The 26225-nt window shown below is 46.8% G+C and overlaps 2 protein-coding genes across 7 annotated transcripts in view; both read left to right on the forward strand.

Moving 5' to 3' along the window:
- The first annotated feature begins 7385 nt into the window (after window positions 1-7385).
- The window catches only part of ARHGAP17 (Rho GTPase activating protein 17), an 80859-nt gene continuing 62019 nt past the window's right edge, over window positions 7386-26225 (forward strand). For 5 of the 6 annotated variants that reach the window (XR_004967353.1, XR_004967354.1, XM_036307860.1 and 2 more), the window contains exon 1: window positions 7386-7603. Coding sequence is in view for 4 of the 6 variants with exons in the window: in XM_036307860.1 (XP_036163753.1) it covers window positions 7551-7603 (53 nt within the window). In the remaining 2 variants the exon portion in view is untranslated. The remainder of the gene's footprint in view (window positions 7604-26225) is intronic. The other variant, XM_036307864.1, reaches the window with a different exon arrangement.
- LOC118655707 lies at window positions 7611-23526 on the forward strand. The gene is made up of 2 exons (XM_036307865.1): window positions 7611-11830; window positions 18132-23526. Exon 2 carries the CDS (start codon window positions 22435-22437, stop codon window positions 23338-23340), a length of 906 nt encoding a protein of 301 aa, XP_036163758.1. The 5' UTR covers window positions 7611-11830; window positions 18132-22434; the 3' UTR covers window positions 23341-23526.

The raw sequence follows: 26225 nt of genomic DNA on the forward strand, positions 1-26225 counted from the left end.
AGAGCTGCCAGTTGCAAGCATCCACTGAATTTCAGAAACATAATATTCACTGAAAGGAAATATAACATCTTTGTAAAGTTCAAAGCAAGCAAAATTAATGTTGTTTAGAGAAGCATATCTAGATGGTAAAAAATACTATACAAGAAGGTAAAGAAATGGGGGGCAGGAATTGGGGTGTTTTGTTTGTTTTTGTTAATCCTCGCCCAAGAATATTTTTTTCACTGGCTTTTAGAGAGAGTGAAAGGGAGGGGGAGAGACTGAAAGAAACATCGAGGTGAGAGAGACACATTGATTGGTTGCCTCCTGCATGCTCCCCAGCCAGGGCCAGAGAACCTGCAACCCAGGTTTGTGTCCTTGACTGGAATCAAACCGCTTCAGTCAGCTTATGCTCTATTCACTGAGCCAAACTGGCGAGGGCTACACCATTTTCTTTTAGTGGTCCTCTGCCAAGAGGGTAATGCAAAGCACTGAACAAACACGGCCTCCTAGGTCGGCAGTGTACACATTCCCTGGATGTAATAAGTGTCAACAGCAAGTAGAATAAGCTATGGATACCATAGGTGTGGGTGGTGAGCATGAGGGTGACTAGAAGAAGGTGGAAGGTACTCTCATACGCTTCTGTTCTTTGCTGAGCCTTCAATTTAGAAAAAGATGATGATTCAGAAGACTTTGGTCCGTGTTTCACTGAGGGCCACCACCAAAGGCTTCCCGCAGGCAGAGCCAGCTCATTCCATTTAAGCTCCTGGTCAAGGGGTTAGAACTTTATGACACAGGAGTGGAGTCTGGAAATAGCAAGCTTAGCAATCTCAGGCTGATAAGAGATCTCAGCTTCCAGATGTGAGACTACTGAGTAGGTGTAAAAAATGTCCCAGCCGGAGAAAGGCCACTAATCAGCTTCCTTTGACAAAGTCAAGAAAAGAGAAACTGGAGTTTAAAACCTACATAAAAATTAATATCAGGAGCAAAATTCGGGCATTAACCATGAAACTTCTCCCCCAGAGGTTAGAGTGGACGTTGTTGCTTTGGCTCTCTTGTGTTTTTTTTCTTCTATAACAGCTGGAGTTTATTATGGAAAACTACACTCCCCTTTCGGCCCACGTGGATCAGGTGAGGCGCCCTGCCTAAGGAGTGGAACTTACCAAGATCTGGCCAATCACACACAAAACCACCCTAGGGCAGTGGTCGGCAAACTGCAGCTCGCGAGCCACATGCGGCTCTTTGGCCCCTTAAGTGTGGCTCTTCCACAAAATACCACGTGTGGGCGCACATGTACAGTGCGATTGAAACTTCGTGGCCCATGTGCAGAAGTCGGTTTTCGGCCTGGGCCAGTCATTGTCATGATTTAATTTTATGGATATTTTAAGGTAAATTGTAAGGAATTTAATTTTATCAATAAATAATATCATTATTAAGTATGATATCAAGTTTTATTCAACGTACCTATAGTTTAACTAAGACAAAACTTTAAGTAAAGTTTATTAAGTTAATTTTAGGGAACGTTGTGGAGTGAAAGAAGATGTAGTGTCGAGGATTGAGAAAGGTATGTTGAGCTGGTTTGGACATATAGAGAGGATGAACGAAAGGAGATAGATGAAAGAAGTATACAAGACAAGTATGGATGGGAGAGTTGGAAGGGGTCAACCTCAGCAAACGTACCTCAATCAGATTGAGGACTTTTTAGCAAAGGCCAGCTTAGGAGTACCCTAATTAAGTTAATAACAACGTACCTACCTATATAGTTTAAGTTTAAAAAATTTGGCTCTCGAAAGAAATTTCAATCGTGGTACTGTTGATATTTGGCTCTGTTGACTAATGAGTTTGCCGCCCACTGCCCTACGCTAACCCCTCAACCTGATCCCAAGACCCCTTTTCTCTGACTTCCCAGCCTAGGCTCTCCTGTTGCTTCTTCTATGCTAATCTCTTTGTTGTTTTGCTGTCACCAGCTTTAATATATGTTCCCTCATAGTCACCTGGACCCATGTTGTGAGATTTTTCCTGCACAAAGTCAAGAACCCACATACTACCAGCCAGCTCTAGGCAGACCTGCCAAGGGCCAGGACCCCTTTCCGGTAACAGTTGGTGCAAGGGAAGGGGTCCATGGTCCCATTTACTGTACAGAGGTGCCATCGGTGTGACCAACCTCTGGCAGGTGGTCTCCCAGGCTCCCACCTCAGGGCAGTGACAGCATAGCATCTTAATTGATGGGTGCTTGAGTGCCATTTAGTGGGTGCGGGGCTAGGACTTTGCTCACTGTGTTTAGCCTGATGACCACCATGAGCTATTTGGGACAGCAATACAGACAGTGTTTAAGAAAGTGCACTTTCAGTCCAGTCCTGGGGGTGACCCCTGGTGTTGCTTGTGGAAAGAAAGGAGGCCAGGACCCCAGGAAGATTTAAGAATGGCTCCATGGTTGCCTCCTGAGTCATTGTCATTCAGGAAAAGGTAGTGAGGGACCTGGCCCGGCTCCTGAGCTGCTGCTCCCCTTGCTGCTCTCATGTGCTCTCTTGACCCCTAAGGCAGCCCGTGGCCCAGGCACTGATGAAAATAATAAAAGTGGTGGAGAGGCATCTGATATTTAACTTCTCTCCCAATGCAAAACCCCTCACCACCACACTTGGGTTTTACTTAGTCTTGTTGCTTACCAGCAGGCAAAAGACTTACCTTGTGATTAAGGGGCTTGCGATTACCACCCCGGCCACGGACAAAATAGTCTCACTGGATGTGGACTCCAACACGGGGAGATTACTGACATTTCCCAGAAGAAGAGGATGGTCATCAATGGGGCCCACCACCCAGCTCCCTTTCCCCACAACCACCCCCAAGGTCTCACCAAATGTGATTGGATGGAGACAGAAACAAAAGCTGTGACTTTCCACCTAGAAACCAAAAATAGCCTGCAGGGCCTAGTGCAGGAAAAAGGTGGGGAGGGAAGCAGTCCACACATGGAAAAGGGGGGGCTGCAGCAGAAGGCGGTTTGATCCCTCAGCTCCTGCGGTGTGGGCCTGTGCTCTCCCACCATGCCCCTCGGTGGCACAACACCTTGATCTTCGAGGGTATGGGAAAATGCCATGGCAGCCCCATGGCACAGTGACGATGTTCATTCAAGCCCGATTTAAGCCCAGTGTCTTCAAACCATTGCCATGAGAGGGCCCTAACACTGAAGATACTGACCTGATACTCTCTGTGGGGAAAAGTGACAAATATGAGTAGGGTAAAGAGACACTGCCCCACCCCCACATATATCCAGTGATAAACAAACCAAAAAAGGGCACGGAGGAAAGAAACCTGGATACAGGGGGAGAACACACACAAAAATTAAACAAAGGTTCACAGTTTGACCCAATGGGAAGTCCAAAATTTACTAAAATAATGTATATGGCAAAAAGATGAAGTTCCTGATTGGCTTTTGTGCCTCTATTACATAGGTTTTGAATTAAACTTTAACATCTGCTAAAATGCACCAGTTGGCAAACCTTCATAGACTTAATATGAGGACTCACCTTTTGGTTCTATCTAATGTAACCACCATGTTTTCTAGTTTTTGTATTTAATGCTTTGATATCTGAGGCCTTGCTATCTTGGAGGCACTGCCCCTGCCAGGGTTAGTTAAATTCCTAGAGACAGTCAATGGCTCACCTGTGAGTATAGCTTTCAGGTGTAAGCTTACTAGTCCAGGCCTCCACTCTAGGCCACTGTTCCCCAGGGACAACTGGGGACACTATGCCTCAGTGCCCACTGAAATAACTCAAACTAGCCAATCCTAAGCTGCTCACACTGCCTCACCTGTTCTTTTTTTGTTTTGTTTTAATATATTTTATTGATTTTTTACAGAGAGGAAGGGAGAGAGATAGAGAGTTAGAAACATCGATGAGAGAGAAACATCGATCAGCCGCCTCCTGCACATCTCCTACTAGGGATATGCCCGCAACCCAGGTACATGCCCTTAACCAGAATCGAACCTGGGACCTTTCAGTCCGCAGGCTGACGCTCTATCCACTGAGCCAAACCGGTTTCGGCCACCTGTTCTTTTTTATGGAAACCACAACAAAGGTTCATGCCCATGTTTCCCCTCGCTCCCTCTGCCTCCTGACCCGCCATGGTGCCTCCCCATGTGGCCCTCCATGGGGTGTCTCCTGCTTCTTGGGGTCTGTGGGTATAATAAGCTTCTTTCCTCATGACGGTTGTGTCTGTGGCTTTGTGTCTTATGTACCTGATTGAAACAAATCCCAGGGGCCCTTAATATACCTGGGAGCTCACTAAATTTAAGTACGGTAACTACTTTGCTATGGTAGGTTTGGCTTATATGTTCTGTTCAGTGCATATTTCAACATCAAATTTTACTTAAGCCCATTTATGCTGCACCTTATAAATTAGTCCACCGGTGTGGGGCATCCTCTTTCAGGAACCAGTGCTCACCCACCCTCTTGTTACTACAAAGTCTGCTCCCTACACCCCTGCTTGTTCACTCTGTCCCCAAGTGCAGCCGCCATGTGGTCTTGTGTGGTGTGTGCCGTCCTCCCCTGGGCTGGACGTGAGTATACATGACTAATACACTGCTGTCGAGCTCATCTATTCAGCATTTGGCCATCCCCATAACTCGAGGGTGGAAATTCCTCCCCACTGACGGCAAATTAAACACCCCTGGTCTGCACTTTTTAAAAGGCCTTACCCTGCTTTGATTAGACTCATGAGATTAAAAGTATTTGGGTTTGCAAGAAGTCACCTGTGGCTGGAGAGTGGCCAATGTGTGCGTGACAAGTAGGAAGTAAGGTTGTGAAAACAAGACTTGGGGATTGTGTGAAACTTTGGACTTCTGGCAATGGGGAACCCTAACATAATTTAAATCAGGGAAGTGCTTTCAGATCTTCTTCTAAGCGAGTTCACCCTCACAGCAGTGTGGGAAACAGATTCAAAAGAGTGAAACCAGCAAGGTCAGCAAAGAGTCTATGGTACTGATCCATGCAGGGGACAGGAAGGGATGGACCAGGGCAGTGGAAACAGACAAGAAGGGAAGGAATTAAGAAATATGTAGTAGTTGATTGGATGTGGGAATCATTCATATTTGGAAAGCTCTCTAAAGGTGTAGTGATTTTTTTTTAAAGAAGCAAGTCAGAGAATAATATACTTCCATTTATACAAATGTACATATATTTCTAAAAGACCTGAAAGAATTCAGGTTACCAGGGAGTTTCCTAGACCAAAGAAAGAGGCATGTGACTTAGACAGGAAAAAAGAACTTTCACTTCTTAAATTTTATGCATCTTATACCTTTGCATTGTTCACCATTTTTTCTTGTACAAGGAGTGCACACCTCTGTACTTGACATAATTTTTGAACATTAATAGATGAACCCAAAGTTTGATGTTTTAATGACACAAAGTATACATAAACACATAGAACATGAACTAGTCGTTGACCACAGCCTCCAATCCCACCAATACCCACTCTCACAAAAAGTAACCACTGTTTTAAGTTTGGTGAATTCTTTTTTTTTTTTTTTTTTAATATATTTTAAGCCCTAACCGGTTTGGCTCAGTGGATAGAGCGTTGGTCTGCAGACTGAAGGGTCCCAGGTTCGATTCCGGTCAAGGGAATGTACCTTGGTTGTGGGCACATCCCCAGTAGGGGGTGTTCAGGAGGCAGCTGATCGATGTTTCTCTCTCATTGATGTTTCTAACTCTCTATCCCTCTCCTTCTATGTAAAAAATCAATAAAAAATATATATTAAAAAAAAATGGAATCCCAAAGGCTCCTGGGATTCCATCCCCGTGGTGAAAGTAAAAGAGAAATCGTCCATTACAATCCGACTTCCTCAGTGACGCTGCGGCTGCAAACCCACAAATCAGGCTCTGGCACCGGAACCTCTGAGGCAGCCTTACCAGACAGAGGGAGAAAGACAGAACTGAGAGCGAATGCTCCGCATACATGGCCAATATCGGGCGCCTCATAGAGGACATGAAACACAAAATCGGAAGTATGAATGAGATCTACTTTGGAAAAACAAAGGACATCATAAACGGGCTGAGGTCTGTGCAGTTTTGCAGACAAATCAAAACAAGAAGCTCTTAAGAACTGTTGTAGGCAGCGGGAATGGTACCCAGTGTTAGCCCCATGAGGTCAGAATAGACTTGGGTTCAGCAACCTCTGTACTTGAGCTCTAGTTAGGGAAGACTTCAGAGCCAAGACTCACGTTAAAAGAGAACAGTTATTTGGAAAATCACAGAGGTAGAAGAAGTAATTTGTAGAAGGAATGGGCTTAGGAAACATGTTATAGAGGTAAAGGAAGGGTCCTTGGGGCTGGAAGTGAAGAAGGTAAAGCTGATGTGTGGGGGCGGGGCTGGGGGAAAGGAAGAGAAAGGCACAGCTGTTCCTGGGAGGGAGGGCACTTCCCTCCTAAGGGTTTTAAAGGTGGAGATTTTAGGGAAGTTTCCAGGGGAAGATCTTAATAGAATATTCAGCAGCTTTCCAGGTGTGTCCTTTCAGATCAGATCTAGGTCTCCACTGATTGGTTGGCGCTAGAGCAGGGGGTCATTGTCCAATTCAGCTGGTCCGGAGGTCAGCTGTGGGGTCACTTGTGTGGTCTTGCAGCTTTTCTGGGCCTGGAGCTGAAATACATGAGGCCTAAATGTTATCAAAAGATCAAGGGGGCCAAACCACAGGATCTTGGGGGCGAGGTCCCACCCTACAATTGTCCTTTGCTCAGCACTGGGGCTTTCCACCTGGTGACCTTCTGTACCTGGCCCATGGCCCTCGCTCTGCTCACGTCTGTCTCACTCCTACCACAGAAAGACCTGGTGGAGGCTTCGAAGAGAGAGCAGCAATGTTAAATGTCTGCATCATGCTAAACCAGACATGGCATACACTCATTAGATTCCTGTCTTAGAAAACTTGTTTCCGCTCCCTTCCTTCTGGGAAAGGTTACACAACTTGCACCACTGACCTGCACAGCCCCACGCCTCCTGAGAATAAAGCCGCTAAACAACCTGACGACCTTCGAGACTCCATGGCCTACTGCCCTCCACGTTTTTGGTATCAAAACTCTTTCCTTAAAGAGTGAGTTGTTTTATTTGCTCCCGCCTCCGCCCCCAGCCCACTTACAGGCATAAAATACAGCCTCCCCTTTCCGCCCACCTTTGTGTTACATTGGTATAAAAATGTAACACAAAAGAAATTTATAATTGTGGTGTGAACGATAGAAAAAAAACTGGGGGGTAAAAGCCATCAGTAAGGTCTGCACAAGAGGCACAAGTCAGCGTGCGGGGGGCTTGGAGCGCCCCGTACACGGCGGACTTCCGGCAGGGTGGACTTCTGGCAGGGTGAACTTCCGGTGGGCGGGCTTCCGGCGCGGCGGGCGGAAGCAGCTCGTGCGCAGGCCTGGCTGCCCGGCCTCCGGCGCAGTCCTGGGCCGGCGGGCGGCGCCGCTGGAAGTGACGCGCGGGGGCGGGCCCAGGCTGGGAGTCGCCGCCGCCGCCGCCGGCCGGGGAGTGATGTAGGAGCCGCAGCCCATCTGCCCCGCGTCCCGCCGGCTGAGCCCGGGCCCCACCGCCGCCATGAAGAAGCAGTTCAACCGCATGAAGCAGCTGGCCAACCAGACCGTGGGCAGGCGAGTGCGCGGCGGGGCGGGGCGGCGGGGCGAGGGGCGGCTGCCGGTGGAGGGCCGCGCCTCCCCTCGGGCGCTGCGGGCTCTCAGCTCCGGGGTCTGCCCGGGGGCCTGGCCAGGGGGCGCCGTGCCTGGGACGCGCTCCCAGCCTTCGGGGGGGCCCCGCCGGGACAGCCCAGCCCTGCAAGTGCGCGAGGGCGCTCCCTGGGGACACGGTCACTGCCGCCCGCCCCCTCGCTGAGCCCGCTTCACTGCGCCCTTCGGGGACTCGCCCTTCGGGGACTCGGGTGCGGGGTCGCCAAACCCGGGCGAACGGGCACCAGCGGCTGGCCGCACCTTCCTGACTTTCACACGTTGGGAACTGGGAGGAAACGCCGTGGCTCATTGAAAACAAAACAAAACACCTTTTATACAACATCTCTTTCTCACTTGGGATTTGGAAGCAGATACTTACCGGTGTGTCGGTGGTTCTGCTTTAATACCAGACAAGCGTTGACTCTTTAAAAACCTGATCTGCTGGCATAAAGGCCGTGTTACTGACACTTAGGCGTTTATATTTCACTTTCCAATTACAGTTGACATTCAGTGCTATTAGTTTCAGGTATAAAGCACAGTGACTAGACACCTATAAACCTAACGAGGTGGTCCCCCACCGACACCAGCCACAGTGATTGCAGTTACTCTGAAGTGGCCGAGTGGACCAGCCTTTGCCGGTGGCCAGGTGTGGGGACAGGAATGGTCTGTGGTCTGCGGAGCGTCTCCGGGGGATGGACGTTCCGGGGGATGGACGTGCGCGGCATTTTCTGGGGCTGCCCTTTCAGGGTCTTCCAGGGCGGCTGCTGTTCGGTCGGACTTCCCGTCCATTCTGAGATGAGATGTGAAAGTGTGAATTTTTCACAGCTTTCGCTTTTCCCTCCCAACCGTTGAGTCAAAGTGGGGATGGGGGGTTCAGTTTGGCCAAAGCACGTGGGGACACTTCTTTCTTTTGTGTGTATGAAAATACTTTTACTTCCTCTTGAATTCTCCACATTTGCTTTTCACTGTTTCATTTCCCTTAACTTTTTGCTTAGGTTTGTTGCTCCATTTTTTTTTTTTTTTTTTTGGCACCCCACCCTGTTACCGTGGTGTGCACTTTTCCTATTTCCACAGCCGCTCCCTGTCCTCTCCATGTGCCTGCTTCTCTGTGGTTTGTAGGGAAATAAATGACAGACATGAGGGGGAGGTAGACATGGTAGTATGAGGGCTAAGTGTAAAATCAGTACTTCGGAAGGGTCAAGATACGTTTATCAGATTGTCGTCTTGGCCTGCTGGGACACTATCCGGCAAGGGATGTTTGCTCTTCAGTGAAGTTGGGAGGCTTATTAAAGCTGCAGAGCCATTCAAGGTCTCTGGCTCCTGCTCCCTCTGCGGCAGCTTCGCTCTTCACACTTGTAAATTCCAGCCTCACTTGCCTACTTTCAGTTTCCAGAGGAGCCAGGCTCTCCACCAGTTAGCCTGGAACTCCCTGTGGAAGCCTTCTCAGCACACCTGCCCTACAGCCACCGCCTCCTGTTCCTTTGGGTCTCTGACAGGCCTTCCCTGATGCTCCAGCACAGACTGGCTGTCCCTCCTGGGTGCTTTCGTAACCCCACGTAGCACCTGTTTGTCTGTAATGTAATTGCCTCTTCACTTGTCCGCATTCTCCTTTAGACTGCACGCCTTGAGAGGCCTTGCTATGACTACTCTTTTGATTCCAGGGTCTGCTGTGCTTCCTGTCCCTGGTAGAAACTCAGCAGATAGTTAATCCATTGTCAATCTAGTTCTTACTAGATTGCTCTGGTGGTGTGGGCCCAAGCATGGGAAAATGAGAACTGGATAGAGGCATGGTGATTCATACTAGGACTGCAGTTCTGGCCCTGACCTTTGACTATTTGAAAATCTTAATTGCTAGATGCCAGTGGAAGCTGGAGCTATTACAGAGCAATTAAGGGTGTGGCAATTATGCACCCAAAGTCAAAACGTTTTACAGGAAAACCTGTTGCTTTACAGCTGTTGATTTCCTAGATATATTTTTCCCCACTTCTGTAATTATAAAGGACTAGGGAGGAAAAAAATGAAGGCAGGAGAGAGCCTGGAATTGTTATTTTGTGGAAGCAGATGGTGGGTGGCCAATGGAATCAGGATTCTGGGTGTATTGGGGTCAAGATGAAGCCTAGATAGCAAAGGAGGGTCCCCCTGGCCCCATGAGTGAAGTTATATGGGTGACTGACATGCCCACTGTGTGGGTTACCAATTCATAGAGCTCTAGGTGGTGTCTTGCAGTGAAGTGTTCTCTTCTCAGACTTTGGACCTTGTGTGTAACCCCACAGTGAGGTTCCATGGGATGGACATGTAGGAGGATTAGTAATGGCTGGAAGGAGTGAGTTCTCATGATGCAACTTGTTTACAGGGTGGGTGAGTCTGTCTCAGAAGGTGGTTTGTGCATCACAGGGGCAAGGCTTCTGAGGTGGCCTCCTAACAGGGACGGCCCCAGGAAGAGAATTACGATGGTTCCTGTTGTCCGCCTGCCTTTTGTTGATCCATCTATTCAACAGACATTTAAGCCCAAACTGTGTACCATTGTGCAAAATATTAAAGAATCGAAAGTGAAAACTACAGTTTCTGCCCTGAAGGAGCTCGATAGATTTGCGAAATAATTGAAGCAATAAGTGATTATATACTGTGAGAAAAAGCTTATCTCATGGTAGGTGTACAGTGACTTAGGCTAGAGGGATGGCTACGGCACAGAGCAAAACCCAGCTCTTACTGGATGAAGGAGAGGGAACAAAAAATGGAGGTGGGGGGGATTTGAGCAGAGCCCCCCTTCCTTCATTTTCAAGCATTTTTTTCAATTTTATCTTGTATTGATAAGTCTCTTTTGGTTGTAAGAAAACTCAATTTAAATGTACTTAAAGCAAAGACAGGAATTAATTGGCTCCTATGTGATCAAAGAGTGCAAGAGTAATATGGCTACAGACTGGGTGGAGTTCAGAGGCTCCTCTCTGACGGGCTGTGTCCCCAAAGGAGACCCCCGTCTTCCATCATCCTCAGTTCAAGCCCCAGGGGAACAGGGAATACTTTCCTCCCAGTCACTGTGGCCAAAGTCCCAGGACTGACTCCCAATGTTTCTGACTGGTCACGTGCCTTTTCCTGGAAATGGGAATGGAGTCAGCACCGCTCTAATCACACGGACTGAGTCGGGGTGCATGGGTGCTATTGCCAGCAGAAGGGGAGGAGGTGTGCTGGTCTGGCAAACAATAGGCGTCCTGTCATATCTTTTGTAGTCCTGCTACAAAGATAGGTATTTTGCTTTTGAAAATGCTTCGTGTAGGTAATCCAGTGGACGAGGCGGTGATTGGGGGAGGCGATGCCCTGAATCCAGGAAGGTGTACACCAGGATAAGGAAGCTGAGGAACATCTAGTGATGGGCTAGGAGTGTCAAGGAGAAAAGGACTCAGGGACTGACTAGGAGGTTTATGATCTGGTGAGCCGCTGGGAGGGAGTGTCTGGAGATCCGGAATGCTTTCCCAGATGAGTTGTCTTCAGATAAGCCAGTCACAAGCTCCAGTGCCTAGAGGGGCCAGGCCAGTAAAATCAACAAGTGACTTAGGCGAGATGAGGGCTGGCAGGGAAGGGGGAGCCTGAATGGTACTTGTCTCACCAAAGGGGCATGACAATTTTTGGAGTTTTGAGAAAAGCCTGAAATTAGGATTTTAATGAAAATCAGATGGCATTCAATGCAAATTAAACAACTAATATGACACTGTATGGGGCTAAGCAAAGTATCCAGGGCCAGATTTGGCCTGTGGGTCACCAGTTGGCATTTGCTTGTCTAGAAGGACCTGGAACTTAATGATCCCCGTTATTATTTTTTGTTCTGTACTTATTATTACATTCTAAGTTCTTTGAATCTGTTAAAGAACTGTTCTTTCCTTTTCAGAAAACTTTAAAAGATCTGATAAGAATAATCATCACCATTTTACTAAGTTCTGTGCAAACCGCCTGGCTTGGCCCTCGCCTGCCGAGATGATCATTTCTGTTTTATAAAGAAGGAAGAATGCCTTGTTAAGTCCACGCAGCTCCTAGGTGACCAGGGCACAACGTGGGTGGGGTCCAGAGCTTCTGACTGGATTCCATGTGCTTCTGACCACAGACACTGGGCTGCCTCTTCCCCAGGGAAGGATTGATAATCACTATAAGCTGCTGAGCTAGGTGCTTGGAATAAATTATCTCCTTGTATTCTTTTAATTTTTTAATTTTTAGCTTTTATTTATTAAGAAAAGAAAGCAAGAATTGTTGACCACAGCAAAAATATATTTAGGACAATAAGACAAGGAAGGGCATAGAAGCATCAGGAGAGCCTCGGCTCGGCTGCTTTGGCTCACTGGGAGGTCAAAAGGGGGCTTGGAGCCAGGGTCAGGGTAGCCCGGTATGAGCTCTGCTGCCATTGCTCCTCCGGTTGCAAGTCTCATGGGGTCCTTTAGAAGTTAGGGGATACATGCCTGTGGGTGAAGAATGAGAAGAGAGTGGCATGGGTTTGCTCCCTGGAGGGAAAGCACCAATTTTCTTTTTTAAAACATGTTTTTGTTGATTTCAGAGAAAGGAAGGGAGAAGAAGAGAGAGATAGAAGCATCAATGATGAGAGATAATAATCTATTGGTTCCCTCCTGCACACCCCCTACTGGGGAGCGAGCCCATAACCTAGTCACGTGCCCTGTCCTGGAATCGAACTGTGATCTCCTAGCTCATGGGTCAACACTCAACCATTGAGCAACACTGCCTGGGCACCTCTCTGTATTTTTGTTGTTAATCCTTATCCGAGGATATTTTTCCATTGATTTTTAGAGAGAGTGGAAGGGAAGGGGAGAGACACACACAGAGAGAGAAACATCAGTGTGAGAGAGACACATTGATTGGTTGCCTTCTGCATGTGTCCTGACTGGGGCCAGGGATCGAGCCTGCAACCAAGGTATGTGCCCTTGCCCCAGAATCAAACCTGTGACCCTTCGTTCCGTGGGCTGACGCTCTATCCACTGAGCTAAACTGACTAGGGCATTTCTGTATTTTTAAAGCAACTCTTAAGGGGTGATGTTATTTCTGACTTAATGATGAAACCAGAACTCAAAGAGGCTAGAGAATGACAGAGCTGGGGGTTCAAACCCAGGTCTCTGATTCCGAGGCAGCTAAAAATCCATACTTCACAGGGCAGCTCTTACATGAGAAACCACTTGTTTAAGTTATGAGTGACACTTTTATAAAATCCTGGAGGCTAGGAGTTGATGTTCCTACAGTAGCTCTTATCAGGTATGCCCCCCCCACCCCACCCCCGCCAAGGCAAGGTCTGGAGATGGTTTTGATTGTCATGACTTGTTTTTCTTGGGGGACGGGTGGGCGGGGGTGTTGTTACTGGCATCTAGTGGGTGGAGACCAGGGATGCTGCTGAACATCTTACAATACATAGGACTGCCCCCCCCCCCCCAGAATGATCTGGTCCCAAATGCCAAGAGTGCTGAGATTGAGAAGCCCTGGTCTAGTCCTTCCAGGTTCCAGATAGGCAAATTTTCAAGGTTCACACTGTTTGCTTGCTGGGGATACCTGTGTTCTTTCTGACCTATTCAGTATGTATGTGTGTATTTTTTATAGTCATTGGCCTATATTTAAAAATTCAGTTTCCACACAAAAACCTGGATATTTGGCTTCTAAAATCCTGGAAGACCTAGAAATATCTGGCTTTCTCCAATAGCTGACCAGCAGCTGGCCCATCTGGCTGGGGCACCAGCCATCCCGCTTGCCCCAGTCCCTGTCTGGCTTGTTTTAACCCAGTTACATTCCTTGCCAACCCCTCCCTGATCACAGAAATCAGATGACCTTCTCTGGGAGAAGATGCAGTTCTTCCTGAGGGAGCCTGTTCCATAGGGGCAGCAGGAATTCTCAGATGCTGAGTCAAAATGCGTTTCTCCCTGCGCATCCCAGAGCACTCCTCTGGGCCAGGTTGAACCAGTCCCCTCTCTTCCGTGACAGCCCTTCTGGTGTCTAACCTCACAAGCCATCTCCTGACTTCAGTAACATTCTTCATTCGTCACTTACGCTGCTGTTTCATTTTGCTCCCAAGGATGTCCTCAGCCATTTTTATTTATTTATTTATTGATTGATTGATTAATCCTCACCTAGGGATATTTTTCCATTGATTTTTAGAGAGTGGAAGGAAGAGGGAGAGACAGAGAAAAATCGATGTGAGAGAGACACATCTATTGGTTGCCTCGTGCACACACCCTGGCCAGGGCCAAGGAACCTACAACCAAGGTATGTGCCCTTGACTGGAATCGAACCTGGGACCCTTCAGTCCCAGGGCTCTATCCACTGTGCCAAACTGGCTAGGACTGATATATATTTTTTAGTGTAAAATATTTCATAATAAAAATAGACCATAGCCTGGCCAGTGTGCTCAGTGGTTGAGTGTCAACCTATGAACCGGGAGTTTACAGTTTGATTCCCCATCAGGGCACATGCCCGGGTTGGGGGCTTGATCCCCAGAAGGGGGTGTGCAGGAGTCTCTCTCATCATTGATGTTTCTACTCTCTCTCTTCCTCTCTCATATCTCTGAAATCAATAAAAATATATTTTAAAAATAGACCATAGAAGAGTTAATAGATACTTTAGAATTGCTTTATTTTCTAGCTTATTAGTATTTTTTTTAGTTCTGTAAAACGAGTGGGAAGTTTTCTTTTTTCATCTATGAATTTGAAACTTTAAATTATTTATCTTGGAAAAGGGAATGAAAGCTCTAAGTTAAAATAGGAACCTCTTTTTAAAAAGTTTGTGTAATCTCAGAGGGAAGGTGAAGGCGGAGGTGAGTGGTGGGTGGGAAGAGATCAAGCAAAGAACTTGTATGAATATATGATAACCCATGGACACAGACAATAGGGTGGTGGAGGCCTGAGGGGGAGTGGGAGGTGTGGGGACAGGTCGAGCTAGAAGGGGTCAATGGGAGAAAAAAAGGGACATATGTAATACTTTCAACGATAAAGGTTTTTAAAAAAATTTTAAAAAGTAAGTTTGAGTTAGGGAGATTAGATTATAGCAGTGGTCGCCAACCTTTTGGACCTCACGGACCACCAGTGGTCCTCGGACCACCAGTTGGCGACCGCTGGATTATAGTGTTCCTACCCTTTCAGGGCCGTAGTGATTCCAGGTGACATTGTGTGTCTGCTCTGGATTTAGGTGGGGAATATTCTGCGTCTCCTCCCTTCTCAGATCATTCCCCTGGGTGGTCTCAACCCCTCAATGCCACCCCTGGTGGATGACTCTCACCTTTATGCCTCTAGCCCTGGCATCTGCATTTCTAGATCTTTATCTTGAACGTGTCCACTTTGTATGTCCTGCTGAAATTCAGCTCATGAACTACATCCTTGAGTTAGCCCTACTTACCTAGTCTATGGCCTTCAGGCCCAATCCCACCCATTGTCTGTTTAGTGGGCAAGGTTATGGGCACACAGCCATGCACTGCAGTGGCAGAGTGGAGTATTTGTAACAGTGACTGTATGTTCCCCTCTAAATCAGCAATTTTCAACCTTTTTTAAAACTTATGGCACATAAACTAATTACTAAAATTCTGCAGCACACCAAAGAATCCTATATAACAGTGGTTCTCAACCTTCCTAATGCCGCGACCCTTTAATACAGTTCCTCATGTTGTGGTGACCCCCTATTTCATTGGTACAAATTGAACATAATTAAAGCATAGTGATTAATCACAAAAAAATATGTAATTATATATGTGTTTTCCAATGGTCTTAGGCGACCCCTGTGAAAGGGTCGTTTGACCCCCAAAGGGGTCGCGACTCACAGGTTGAGAACCACTGCTATATAATAAAAGCATAATATGCAAATCAACCAAATGGCGGAATGACCAGTTGGCGGGGGGTGGGGGTGGCAGCCAGCGGCGGCAGAGCAGCAATGGGGGGGCCCTGGTATTGTCCCCTGATGGCCCGTCTGGTTGCCTTCTGCAGAGAGGCCTGGCAGCAATGGTGGGGTGATGGGGGCGGCGCTGTCCCCTGATCCCCTGTCCTCACCTCCTGCAGAGGGAGGCCAGACTGTGGCTTAGGCCCGCTCCCCGCTGCTCAGAGGACATCCCCTGAGGACCCCTGGACTATGAGAGGGCTCAGGCCGGGCTGAGGGGACCCACCCCCTCCCCCCACCAGTGCACCAATTTTCGTGCACCAGGCCTCTAGTAGTATATACTAGTATTTTGCCGATCTGACACAAGGTAAGTATAATTTTGATTCACTCATACTGGATGGCTATTGTTGTGTTGGCTGTTGTCATTTTTTTATTTGACAATGTAAGGGAAAAGAGTTCAGTGCCCTGACTAAATAGGTATTGCCCCTGACTAGATAGGTATTGCATGCTTTAAAAATGCTTGTGGCACAGCCATTGATAATTACAGCTCTAAATGATTTTCTTCTTCTTATGAAATCTCTGGAGTTTAGAATTGCTACATTTGTAAGAAGTTGATATTTATGTATCAGAGTTTTGTCAAATTGCCTCTGCAGCGGGTGAGGGGGGTGGGGGTGGGGGGTACTATCATCCCATGTACAGTGAAGCGGGTGAGGCCCCACTGCCACGCACGTCATGTATGGTGGCATGAGTGTCCTGTTTCAGCAGGTTGAAATGAGCGTGCCCCTTTACTTGTATTTCCTTATGTGAGTTTTTGGTATGTATCATTTGCTAATTTAATTGATAATGTTCAGTTGTCACTTTCATTGATCAATTACCAATTCAGTTCAACAGTTGTCTTTTGGGAACCTGTCAAATTCTAGGGGCTGAGGGTAAAAATATAACCAATTTCTGGGAACTTGAATGGGAAGCAGACATACAAACGTAATTTGAATAGGGCCAGTGTACCTATTTTAGCAAACCTTAGGTATTAATAATGAAATGTTAAATCCATGTCTTGAATATTTTTGTTCTCGGAGACATCACTTAATGAATGCAGTGAGGAATCTTGAGGGAGTCCATTTAGGACCCAGTGCAGGTTTGATACACGTTTCCACAGGCAGCGCGGATTCTGTTGACAATCTGACCCTGAGATTTATGTAAGAAACTGCTCTTGACTAGGTACAGCCTCCTTGCAGCAAGTGCTAGGAGAACGCTATTCAGTTCATCTGAGTCCTCTAGGTTGTAAGACTTGTTTCCTGTGTCTGGTTATATTACTTAATTACAGCTTATTGATTATTTGCATTGGCTACTTCTTTTTGATTAATCAGTCCTAAGGTGTTTCTCCCTTCCTCCCCTTTCCCACAGTTCTTCTTAGGTGTCTTCCTTATCAGAGTTACCTTTGGGTCTAGTAGTCAACTTGATCTCTCCTTTAATGTTTTATTAGCATTTCTTCTCTAGTTTCTCAATGTTCTTCCACATGGATTAGTCAAATTTATTCCTCCTAGAGAGTTTAAATCATAAATTGTAGACCTAGCAGGTGCTCAAATGAATACAGATAGATATGTGAGTAAATACATATTTAGAACGGCACGGAATTTTTTCTAAGCCACTACCAGCTACTTGCCACCTGTCAGTGTGAACAGTTATAAATCTACCAGCTTGGATTTCACCTGGTCATTGGATCCTTTCAGAGGCATGGGCTAGAGTGGCCACTTGAACCCATGCCCAGCTGTACCTTGGGGAAAGACACCCAACTATTTCTGCTTCCCTAGACAAGGGGAGTGCTCGGATCAGGGAGCATGGGCCCAGGACTGGGGTCTCTGAGATGTGCTTGGGGTGCAGGGAAGGCTTCCCTGCCATGTGCCACTGGAGCAATCTTGATAACAGGCAAGGAGAGGTATGTGTGATGGAGCATTGAAGAGGGAAGGAAAATAAGGGAAACCTAACACACTAAAAATTTCATCTTTTAACTTAATGTTTTTGTTCAATAAATTGGAAAAAGACAATCGTATCTGATTCTTAACAGTAGAAAAACTATCCAACACATTTCAAATTTATTAGGTAGTGAGTGGCCATGTATTGATCCATGTGTCCTCAAACTCAGAGACTGTGGTATTTAAATTCACAATTTCCTGGGTGCATTTCCATCCAATAGAAGGAGTAAGTTCTTCAAAGGTTTAAAAAGTTTTGCCCTGCCCTAGCCAGTGTGGCTCAGTGGATAGATCATTGATCGGCCCGTGGACTGAAGGGTCCTGGGTTTGATTCTGGTCAAGGGCAGGCTCCATCCCCGGCCCTGGTTGGGATGCGTGCAGGAGGCAGCCAATTGATGTGTCTCTCTCACATTGATGTTTCTTTCTCTCTGTCTCTCCCCCTCCTTTCCACTCTCTCTTAAAATCAATGGAAACATGTAATTTCTTGTATCTACTTTTTTTGTCGGGCTTTTTCTCCCACGGATGTATGACTTCGGGGGTGTGTGCATTTGTGCACCAGTACCACACTGTTGACCTGTAGCATGTTTTAAATGTGGTAGAACTGGTCTCCTTCAACTTTTCTTTTTCTTCTCTCTTATCCTCAGGTGAGGATTAACAACAACCACAAAAGCTTTGCCCTGACCTGTGTGGCTCAGTGGGTTGGGTACCATCCTCTGCACCAAAAGTTTGCCTGACTGAGTCCCTGTTGGGCCACAAGCCTGGATTGCGGATTCAATGCCCGGCGGGGGCGATTGATGTTATGATGTGACATCTATGTTTCTCTCTCTCCCCCTTTCCCTTCTTCTCTTTCTAAAATCAATAAAAATATTTTTAAAAAGTTTTGAAGCCACCAATACTCAATTTTCTTTGCCCAGAATAAACTGATGGCCACCTTTTCTGAAAACACACAGTTTTGTTGTACATTGAAAATTTACTGAGTAAGCATTTCTCACAGTGTGGCTTTTACTTTTCATTATACTTGTTCATCTCCTCTTATAGCCTTTCCGTATTCTCACTGCTTTTGCATTTTTGGATGTGCTAGGATTATTAATATTCCCCATACAACCCCAAGATGGCAGGACTCAATATGACCACCCATGACTGTGAACAACTTTTGGAGACAGGCAGTATGGATTGGCTTTGGCTGTCACCTGTGGAAGACCGTTATTTAAAAAGCTTCGGTTCCAGTTCTGAGGGGGATCATGGTTTGAAGACCACCGCAGTAGAATTTGGGGGATTCTTATATACAGAAGGTTGAGAATGAAGTTGGTGCTTTAGGAAGACAACTCTGGTGGCAGGTGGAGTTGGGATTGTGGAGGGAGAGAGAAGAGAAGGTGGCAGGAGCCTCGTTAGGAAGCTATTGCAGGGGCGGAGGAAGAGGTGCTGACAGCCCGAGCTGAGACAGTGGCGTTGCAGGTTAGGTGGAGAAGAATTCAACACCGTAGTGCTGGGGAGAAAGAGGAAAGAGCTGAGGAGATTCCGGTTATGGTTGGTGTTAGAAATAGGTAACAATATTCTTCACTCTTCCATTATTTTGTAATGCTTCTTTTTATCTCTTATTTTTTTAAAATATGTTTTTATTAATTTTTACAGAGAGAGAGGAAGGAAGAGCGATAAAGAGATAGAAACATCTATGAGAGAGGAATATCATCGATCAGCTGCCTCCTGCATGCCTCCTACTGGGGATCGAGCTCACAGCCCCAGCATATGCCCTGACCAGGAGTCCAAACAGTGAATGACCTTTTGGCTTCTGGGTTGATGCTGAACGGCTGAGCCACACCAGCGGGCAGTGCTTCTCTTTTTTAAACATGTAATTTCTTGTATCTACTTTTTTTGTCGGGCTTTTTCTCCCACGGATGTATGACTTTGGGTGTGTGTGCATTTGTGCACTGTTGATCTGTAATGTGTTTTAAATGTGGTAGAACTGGTCTCCTTCAGCTTTTCTTTTTCAGTTATTCTCTCTTATTTTGTATAAATATGAATTTTGGTACCACTTCTTTTCTAGTTCCTGAAAAATTCATTTAGGAATTTGGTTTGGAGCTCATTTATTCCAATACTTATTGGGTGCCGATATGGATTAGGACAGAGGATATAAAAATAACTAAAACCCAGGAATTATGGTCTGGTAAATTTGTGAACTAACCTGTGGGGAGAATTTATGATACTTTTGCAACTCAAGCACGGCACGTCTCCTTACATGTGCTTTTGTGTGCGTCCAGAGTATTTTGTTGTTGTTGTTGTTGTTGAGAATTGGGCCTGATTAGTTTAGCTGGTAAACACGGGCGATATTAATGTTTGTATACATACTTGTTTACTTTATACCTTTACCTTATGTAGCTGCAGTTGGTAATTTTGTTACTTCTTTGGCTTTTCTGTATATACATTATCTTTGTTATGCTTCCTTTTCTTCTGTCACTTCAGAGATTTCTTTTTCAACCCTATTTACTTGTTTAGACTCCATGACATGAGGTATGGCTGTCGAATTGTTTATAGCATCATTGTATAAAGGCCATACAACTGCACCCCCATTGGACATTCCAGAAACACGGTGAGGAAGGCTTGTCCTGCTAAAATGCAAATGTCCTAATCTGAATAGTTCCCGGTGGAAATCTGCAAATATTTTTCCTCACCTTTTTTGAGCTACACACTTTTTGGTATGTCTGATATTTGAGCCTTTATTGTGTCTTAGTCATAAAATTGGCAGGTGATCTTAAAGGCAGAGTGCTGAATTTGTAGTAGTCCAACTGTACCGGAACGGAATGGAGAAAATGATGGCATTGCCCTTGAATGAGGAAGGAATTAGAAGAGAACGTTGAGAAATGGTGAGAGGAATGGCAGTATGTTAACACAACCTCTAAAGAAGTGGTTGCAGTCCTGGGCAGTGGACTTAATTACATACAGTCCATGAGTCCTGGAGCAGTCTTCAGGCATGGAAACCTTGCTGCTGTGGATTTAGAGGGAGGTTCTAACAGCCCTCTTCTTAGGAAAATCATCCACACCCACGTTTGCACATGATCTCACGGACTTCACAGACATCCCCAAGCCTACGCACAAGCACAGGATGAAAGAAAACCCAGTATGGTTCCACTCAGAAGCCTGCTAGTTAGTGGGCCTGCTAGTTAGCTATGGCTCCCAGGCTGTGAACTGCTCTCTATGTGTGCTCTCACATCTGCTCGCGTTCTGCTCGTCTCCAAAACACACTCGCCGTCTGTATGAGAGCCTCCCTCCAAAAGCAGAAATCTGCTGCTTTCGATGAGATTTTGTGATCACATCAAATTACTTTTCCTTAACAATCAGCTTGGGGGTGATTAGTTAGTTAGTTGTGTTTTAAAACTTTCAGATATGGGCTTAAAAACAACAAACTGCTTTTGTGGGGTGCAGTAGAGGGCATGTTGGGCTGCGTCTGAGGAGTTGAGCCCTCTGTGCTATTGGCTAGCTCGCTCTCTGAACTTGGCTGAATCTCCCTGCAGTGCTTCCACACTGGCACGTCAGCTCCTGGTACCGCACGGAACAAGCCTGGTGTGTGGGAGAAGCTGGTGTGTGATAAGGAGGCATCATAAGAGACGGGAAAATTGTCAGGTTAGATATCCCCTCACCACTACAGGCCAAAAGAAATTGCATACAGATGAAGTTTCCTGAAAAAAAAAACAAACAAAAAAAAACACCAAAAAACAAAGAATAACAATCAACAACCGTAAAATAAGTAGAGGAAAATATGGAAAGTATTTCATGCTCTGGTATGAAAGTGCAGAGAATGAGCAATAAAAGATAGCCGATAGCGCAGCCGGTGTGACTCAGTGGTTGAGCATCAACCTGTGAACCAGGAGGTCGATCACAGGTTTGATTCCCGGTCAAGGCACATGCCTGGGTTGCGGGCTTGATCCCCATTGTGGGGCGTGCAGAAGGCAGCCAGTCAATGATTCTCTCTCATCATTGATGTTTCTATTTCTCCATCCCTCTTCCTCTCTGAAATCAATAAAAATACATTTTAAAAAAGATAGCCTATAGATTTAGCCCACAATAATTAAATTCATCGTTAAAATTATGATGAATGATTAACTGGAAACAGTTGAGAATGGCCACAACAGAGGATTAGTATTCTTAAAGTAGAAAGCTCTCTTAGTTTAAAGAACTCCACTCAAATATCATGAGCAGAAAGACTACAGATGAAAGACCAGTAACTAGTAAATGTATGAGAGTCTTCAAAATTACAAGCAAGTGAAGCACAAAGCTTGAGACTTCTTTTCACTTACCAGATTGGCACAGTTCAGTGATATGTTGCTGCCTTGGGAGAGGGGAGAAACGCTGTGTGACATACTGCTGGGGAATGGCATCTTTACCGGGGAGATGTTGGCCGTTGTGTCTTAAGACACTTCTAAAATCTGAACCCTAATTCGTCCACCATCTCTTACCCTTTCAGATTCCTCTTTCCCAAACAGTTTCTCCTGCCCTTTGTCCAGCCAGTCCCCTTCCATGGGGCCTCAGGCAGGCAGTCTCTGCTGGACATCACTTCCAGAGCTCTGTCCGGCGGGCCTTCTTCTCACAACAGTGGCCTGACTCGTGTATTGTTTTGGCTTCTTCACTCCTGTACCTGGGGTGTAGGGTGTGGCCCGGAGAGACCATCCAGTTTTGAAGGTTAGCACCGCCAAAATTTTGCAGCCTCCAAGCTCAGCTGGGCTTTTACTACGCCTTCCAGTCCTTGGCTGGTTTCCCCTCCCATTTTCCTAAGTGCCTTTGCCAGACTTTTACTTCTCAGACCTACTCCACCCTCTCCAGACACACCCACTCTCCTCATTTCCCGAGAAAACTGGATGCTGCCCCATTTCCCACTCCGCTCCAGTGTACCAGTCTTCATGGTCATCGTGGCTTCCCGCTTGTGTGTGTGCCGCCCCCCCCCTCCCCCCCGCAATGCCAGTGCCCCAGCTCTCCTTCATTGTCAGTCTTCCTCCTCCACTGGCTCTTTCTGCTTCAATGCCCAGCACACTAAGGTTTTTTCTTAGCTTTCTTCTCTCTTCATGTGACCTTGCTTCTTCCTCCCTCTCCATCCACGCCCTGCATCTTGGTTCCGACAGCCATTCTCACATTTTCCTGTCCAGTCAGTCGCTGGTCCTTGCTTCACTGATACCACGCTCCGCTTCTGCCCTTCCTGCCCTCCCTGCCCTCCCTGGGACTCCTCCTTTGTTCCCAGAAGAGCTTTGGCTCTTCATCGGATGTGTTCCCAGCACTTCTGTGTTTAGCCTTCACCTTCTCTGCAGAACCTGCATTCTGATGAGTTCCCCGATTCCGTGTCTGCTGCTGCTGCCCACAGCACGCTCTGAATTTCCCGTCCAGTGCCCTGTCTGCTGCTGCCCACAGCACGCTCCGCATCTCCCGTCCAGTGCCCTGTCTGCTGCTGCTGCCCACAGCACGCTCCGCATCTCCCGTCCAGTGCCCTGTCTGCTGCTGCCCACAGCACGCTCCGCATCTCCCGTCCAGTGCCCTGTCTGCTGCTGCCCACAGCACGCTCCGCATTTCCCGTCCAGTGCCCTGTCTGCTGCTGCCCACAGCACGCTCCGCATCTCCCGTCCAGTGCCCTGTCTGCTGCTGCCCACGGCACGCTCTGCATTTCCCGTCCAGTGCCCTGTCTGCTGCTGCCCACGGCACGCTCCACATCTCCCGTCCAGTGCCCTGTCTGCTGCTGCCCACGGCATGCTCCGCATCTCCCGTCCAGTGCCCTGTCTGCTGCTGCCCACGGCACGCTCCGCATCTCCCGTCCAGTGCCTTTGTGATGCTGCAGAGGCACACAGCCACACCCACCAGGGCATCTCTGCCTGAGTGTGTGGTCAGCAGGCCCTTTCAGCTCAGCATTTCTGGAGCTGACCTCTTTGGCTCATCCTCAAATCCTCCTGATTTTCTCTCCAGGTGAAGAACCTATTGTCTAGTCCAGTGATGGTGAACCTATGACACGCATGTCAGAGGTGACACGCGAACACATTTTTTTGGTTGATTTTTCTTTGTTAAATGGCATTTAAATATATAAAATAAATATCAAAAATATAAGTCTTTGTTTTATTATGGTTGCAAATATCAAAAAATTTCTATATGTGACACGGCACCAGAGTTAAGTTAGGGTTTTTCAAAATGCTGACGCGCCGAGCTCAAAAGGTTCACCATCACTGGTCTAGTCAGTTACTCAAGTTGGAAACTTGGTGACCCTTCCAGGCTCTTTGATCTCACTCCCACCCATACCATGTCACGTGCTCCTGTTCATTGTACCTTAGTAATAGCTCTGTCCCTCCACTTACTCACTGCTTTCTCATTTGGTGGGTGGCCTCCTCCTTTCCTACTTGGGTCTCATGCTTAGAAGTGTCTTAATGTTCTCCTCAGTGTCCCTGACCTCCACGCATCTCCCACACAGCTGCCAGAAAGACCCTGCTCCCAAAACAGTTGTCATAATGACAGCTTACATTTATTTGGGTGCTTACTGTGTGCCAGGCACTCTTCCAGGTGCCAGCAAAATCGGTCCTGCCCCCTTTTTCCAGGTGAGAAAACAGGCACATCTGAGGTCACAGAGCTAGTAAGTCTGCCTCCAGAGTCTGTACTCTTACCTACCACGTCATAACAAGAGAAACCATGTTCTGAGCTTTCTAGCAACTAGCACATTGCATATATCTCTCTTTTAGTCCTTCTGACTTTATAAATCAGAAACTCTTAATATTTCTATTTTTCCAGGTGGGAGATAGAGGCACAGAGATGTTAAGTAACCTGCTCATAGTTAAACAGCTTTTAGATGGACTGGGCTTTGAGCCCCAGCAACATTGCTCCAGGCTCTCCCTCTTAGCCAGTTCACCCACCTACAAGGGTTACCTCAGATGTGCCTACAAATTCTGAACTCAGGGTTTTCTGGGTATCCTCCTGTTCTGCTTTCAGGATCATGGATGGCCAAGGAGATAGGCATGTATGAGATGGCCTTGCTAATAAAGAGAATTTGTGACAAGAAGAAGAGACCAGCATCCTGTTTGACCCACATCCAGATATGATGAAGTACTAGGTTGCCCAGTAATGCAGTAGAAATTCCTATGCCTGCTTAAAATGCTCCTTTCCGAGCACTCTCCTCCTGCCACGGTATTGATGGATTTCATAGTTTGAAATTTTTGATAAGTTCTTAGCACAACTAGCATAGCAACCTGTTACAGCACAGGATTGCACTGTTGTCTGCCATCAGTTCCTGAGATTGTTCATGGCAGGACAGTTCTCTGATGAGGGAGGAACTGAGGGCATTATGGGAGGCAGTCTGGTTTAAGAGGTGGGCTGGATGCTGTGCTTACTCCTTCTCCCCCATTATAATCTAAAAATTTAAATGTTAGAAAAGATATGCTTAAAAATTCTTGGAAATTAAGAAATGTGCAGAAAGCTGTTCAGAAGAGGTCTTATTGAGGAGTAGCTCCGTGACGAGTAAAGCAAGTGCCGTTTTCCTTGTTCATTTATTGTTGAAGGCAGGACAGTAGGATGTAAGGAAAATCTTCAGAAAGGCTATTGCATCAAAATTAAAAAGCAGGCTCCCAAGGAAAGATACAGAGTTCTTGGAAATTCAAAACTATGTAATACTGTCACCAGTTAATAAAACGTTTTAGGGGGGAGGGAAGGGAGTAAAGCGAGTTTCTGTGTTCTTTCATTTCCCAGGGGATAGGACTCCCTCAGAAATCCTATATAATAAAGCTGTAGTATGCAAACCGAAGGAACAGCTGAACGACTGGCAGAACAACCGGTTGCTGTGACATGCACTGACCACCAGGGGGCAGACGCTCAACGCAGGAGCTGTCTCTGGTTGGGGGCAGCTCCTGTGTTGAGTGTCTGCACCCCCCCTGCCAGAGGGAGGCAACTGGCAGCAACAATTGAGGGGCAGAGCTGGCCAGCGGGCGTCGCCAGGCCACCAACCAAGGCAGGTGCCAGTGGGGGCCGCCTGATCCCCCTGCCCGCCGGTTGCCCCACAGATTGGCCCTGATCGCCATCCAGGCCTAGGGACCCTACCCTATCTATTGGGAACAGTGTCTTAGATTTAAAAATTAAAACCTGGCAAGGCTACTCTAACACAAAAAAACAGGATGATGCAGCGATGACATGCATGGACTCTGGCTTGCACATTTTGTGGTCAGCCCTGATTCTAACACTTATAACTGTGTGACAAAATCAATTACTTAACTTCTCTCTGCCTTAGTTTTTCCACCCGTAAGATGGGGGAAATGGCACTACTGCCCTCAGAAGGATCATGTTATGTACTACTTTTTATAATCAGCGCAAAAAAATGTAGCTGCCCATACAACAGCAAGATGTGTTTCACCTGTATGAAAGGTATGGTCAGTGATGCATGCAGCGTCCCGGATTGCAAGAGGGATGTCCAATGTGGGGATCGGGCCTAAACCGGCAGTCAGACATCCCCTGAGGGCGCAGGCTGGGCTGAGGGACTCCCCCCCCACCCCCTCCACCCCCCGAGCACGAATTTCATGCACTGGGCCTCTAGTAACACTAATAAAACAAAGAAGAGTTGTTTACTAGGTTGTTACAGAGTCAGAGGAGGAGCCTTTCTCTTGCTCTAAATCTCCCATCCCATTAACATGACTACATTATGTCAGTGATCTTCAACCGGTATGCCACACAAATTTTAGAACCTGCAATACCAGACTAATTTAGTCAGGGGCACTGACCTCTTTTCCCTTAGA

The sequence above is a fragment of the Myotis myotis genome, unplaced genomic scaffold, assembly GCF_014108235.1.
Source record: "Myotis myotis isolate mMyoMyo1 unplaced genomic scaffold, mMyoMyo1.p scaffold_m19_p_5, whole genome shotgun sequence".
Classification (NCBI taxonomy): domain Eukaryota; kingdom Metazoa; phylum Chordata; class Mammalia; order Chiroptera; family Vespertilionidae; genus Myotis; species Myotis myotis.

Bases quoted from the DNA above. Each gene is read 5' to 3' on its own strand.
- LOC118655707 (XM_036307865.1), top strand. From the start codon at position 22,435: ATGCCAGTGCCCCAGCTCTCCTTCATTGTCAGTCTTCCTCCTCCACTG.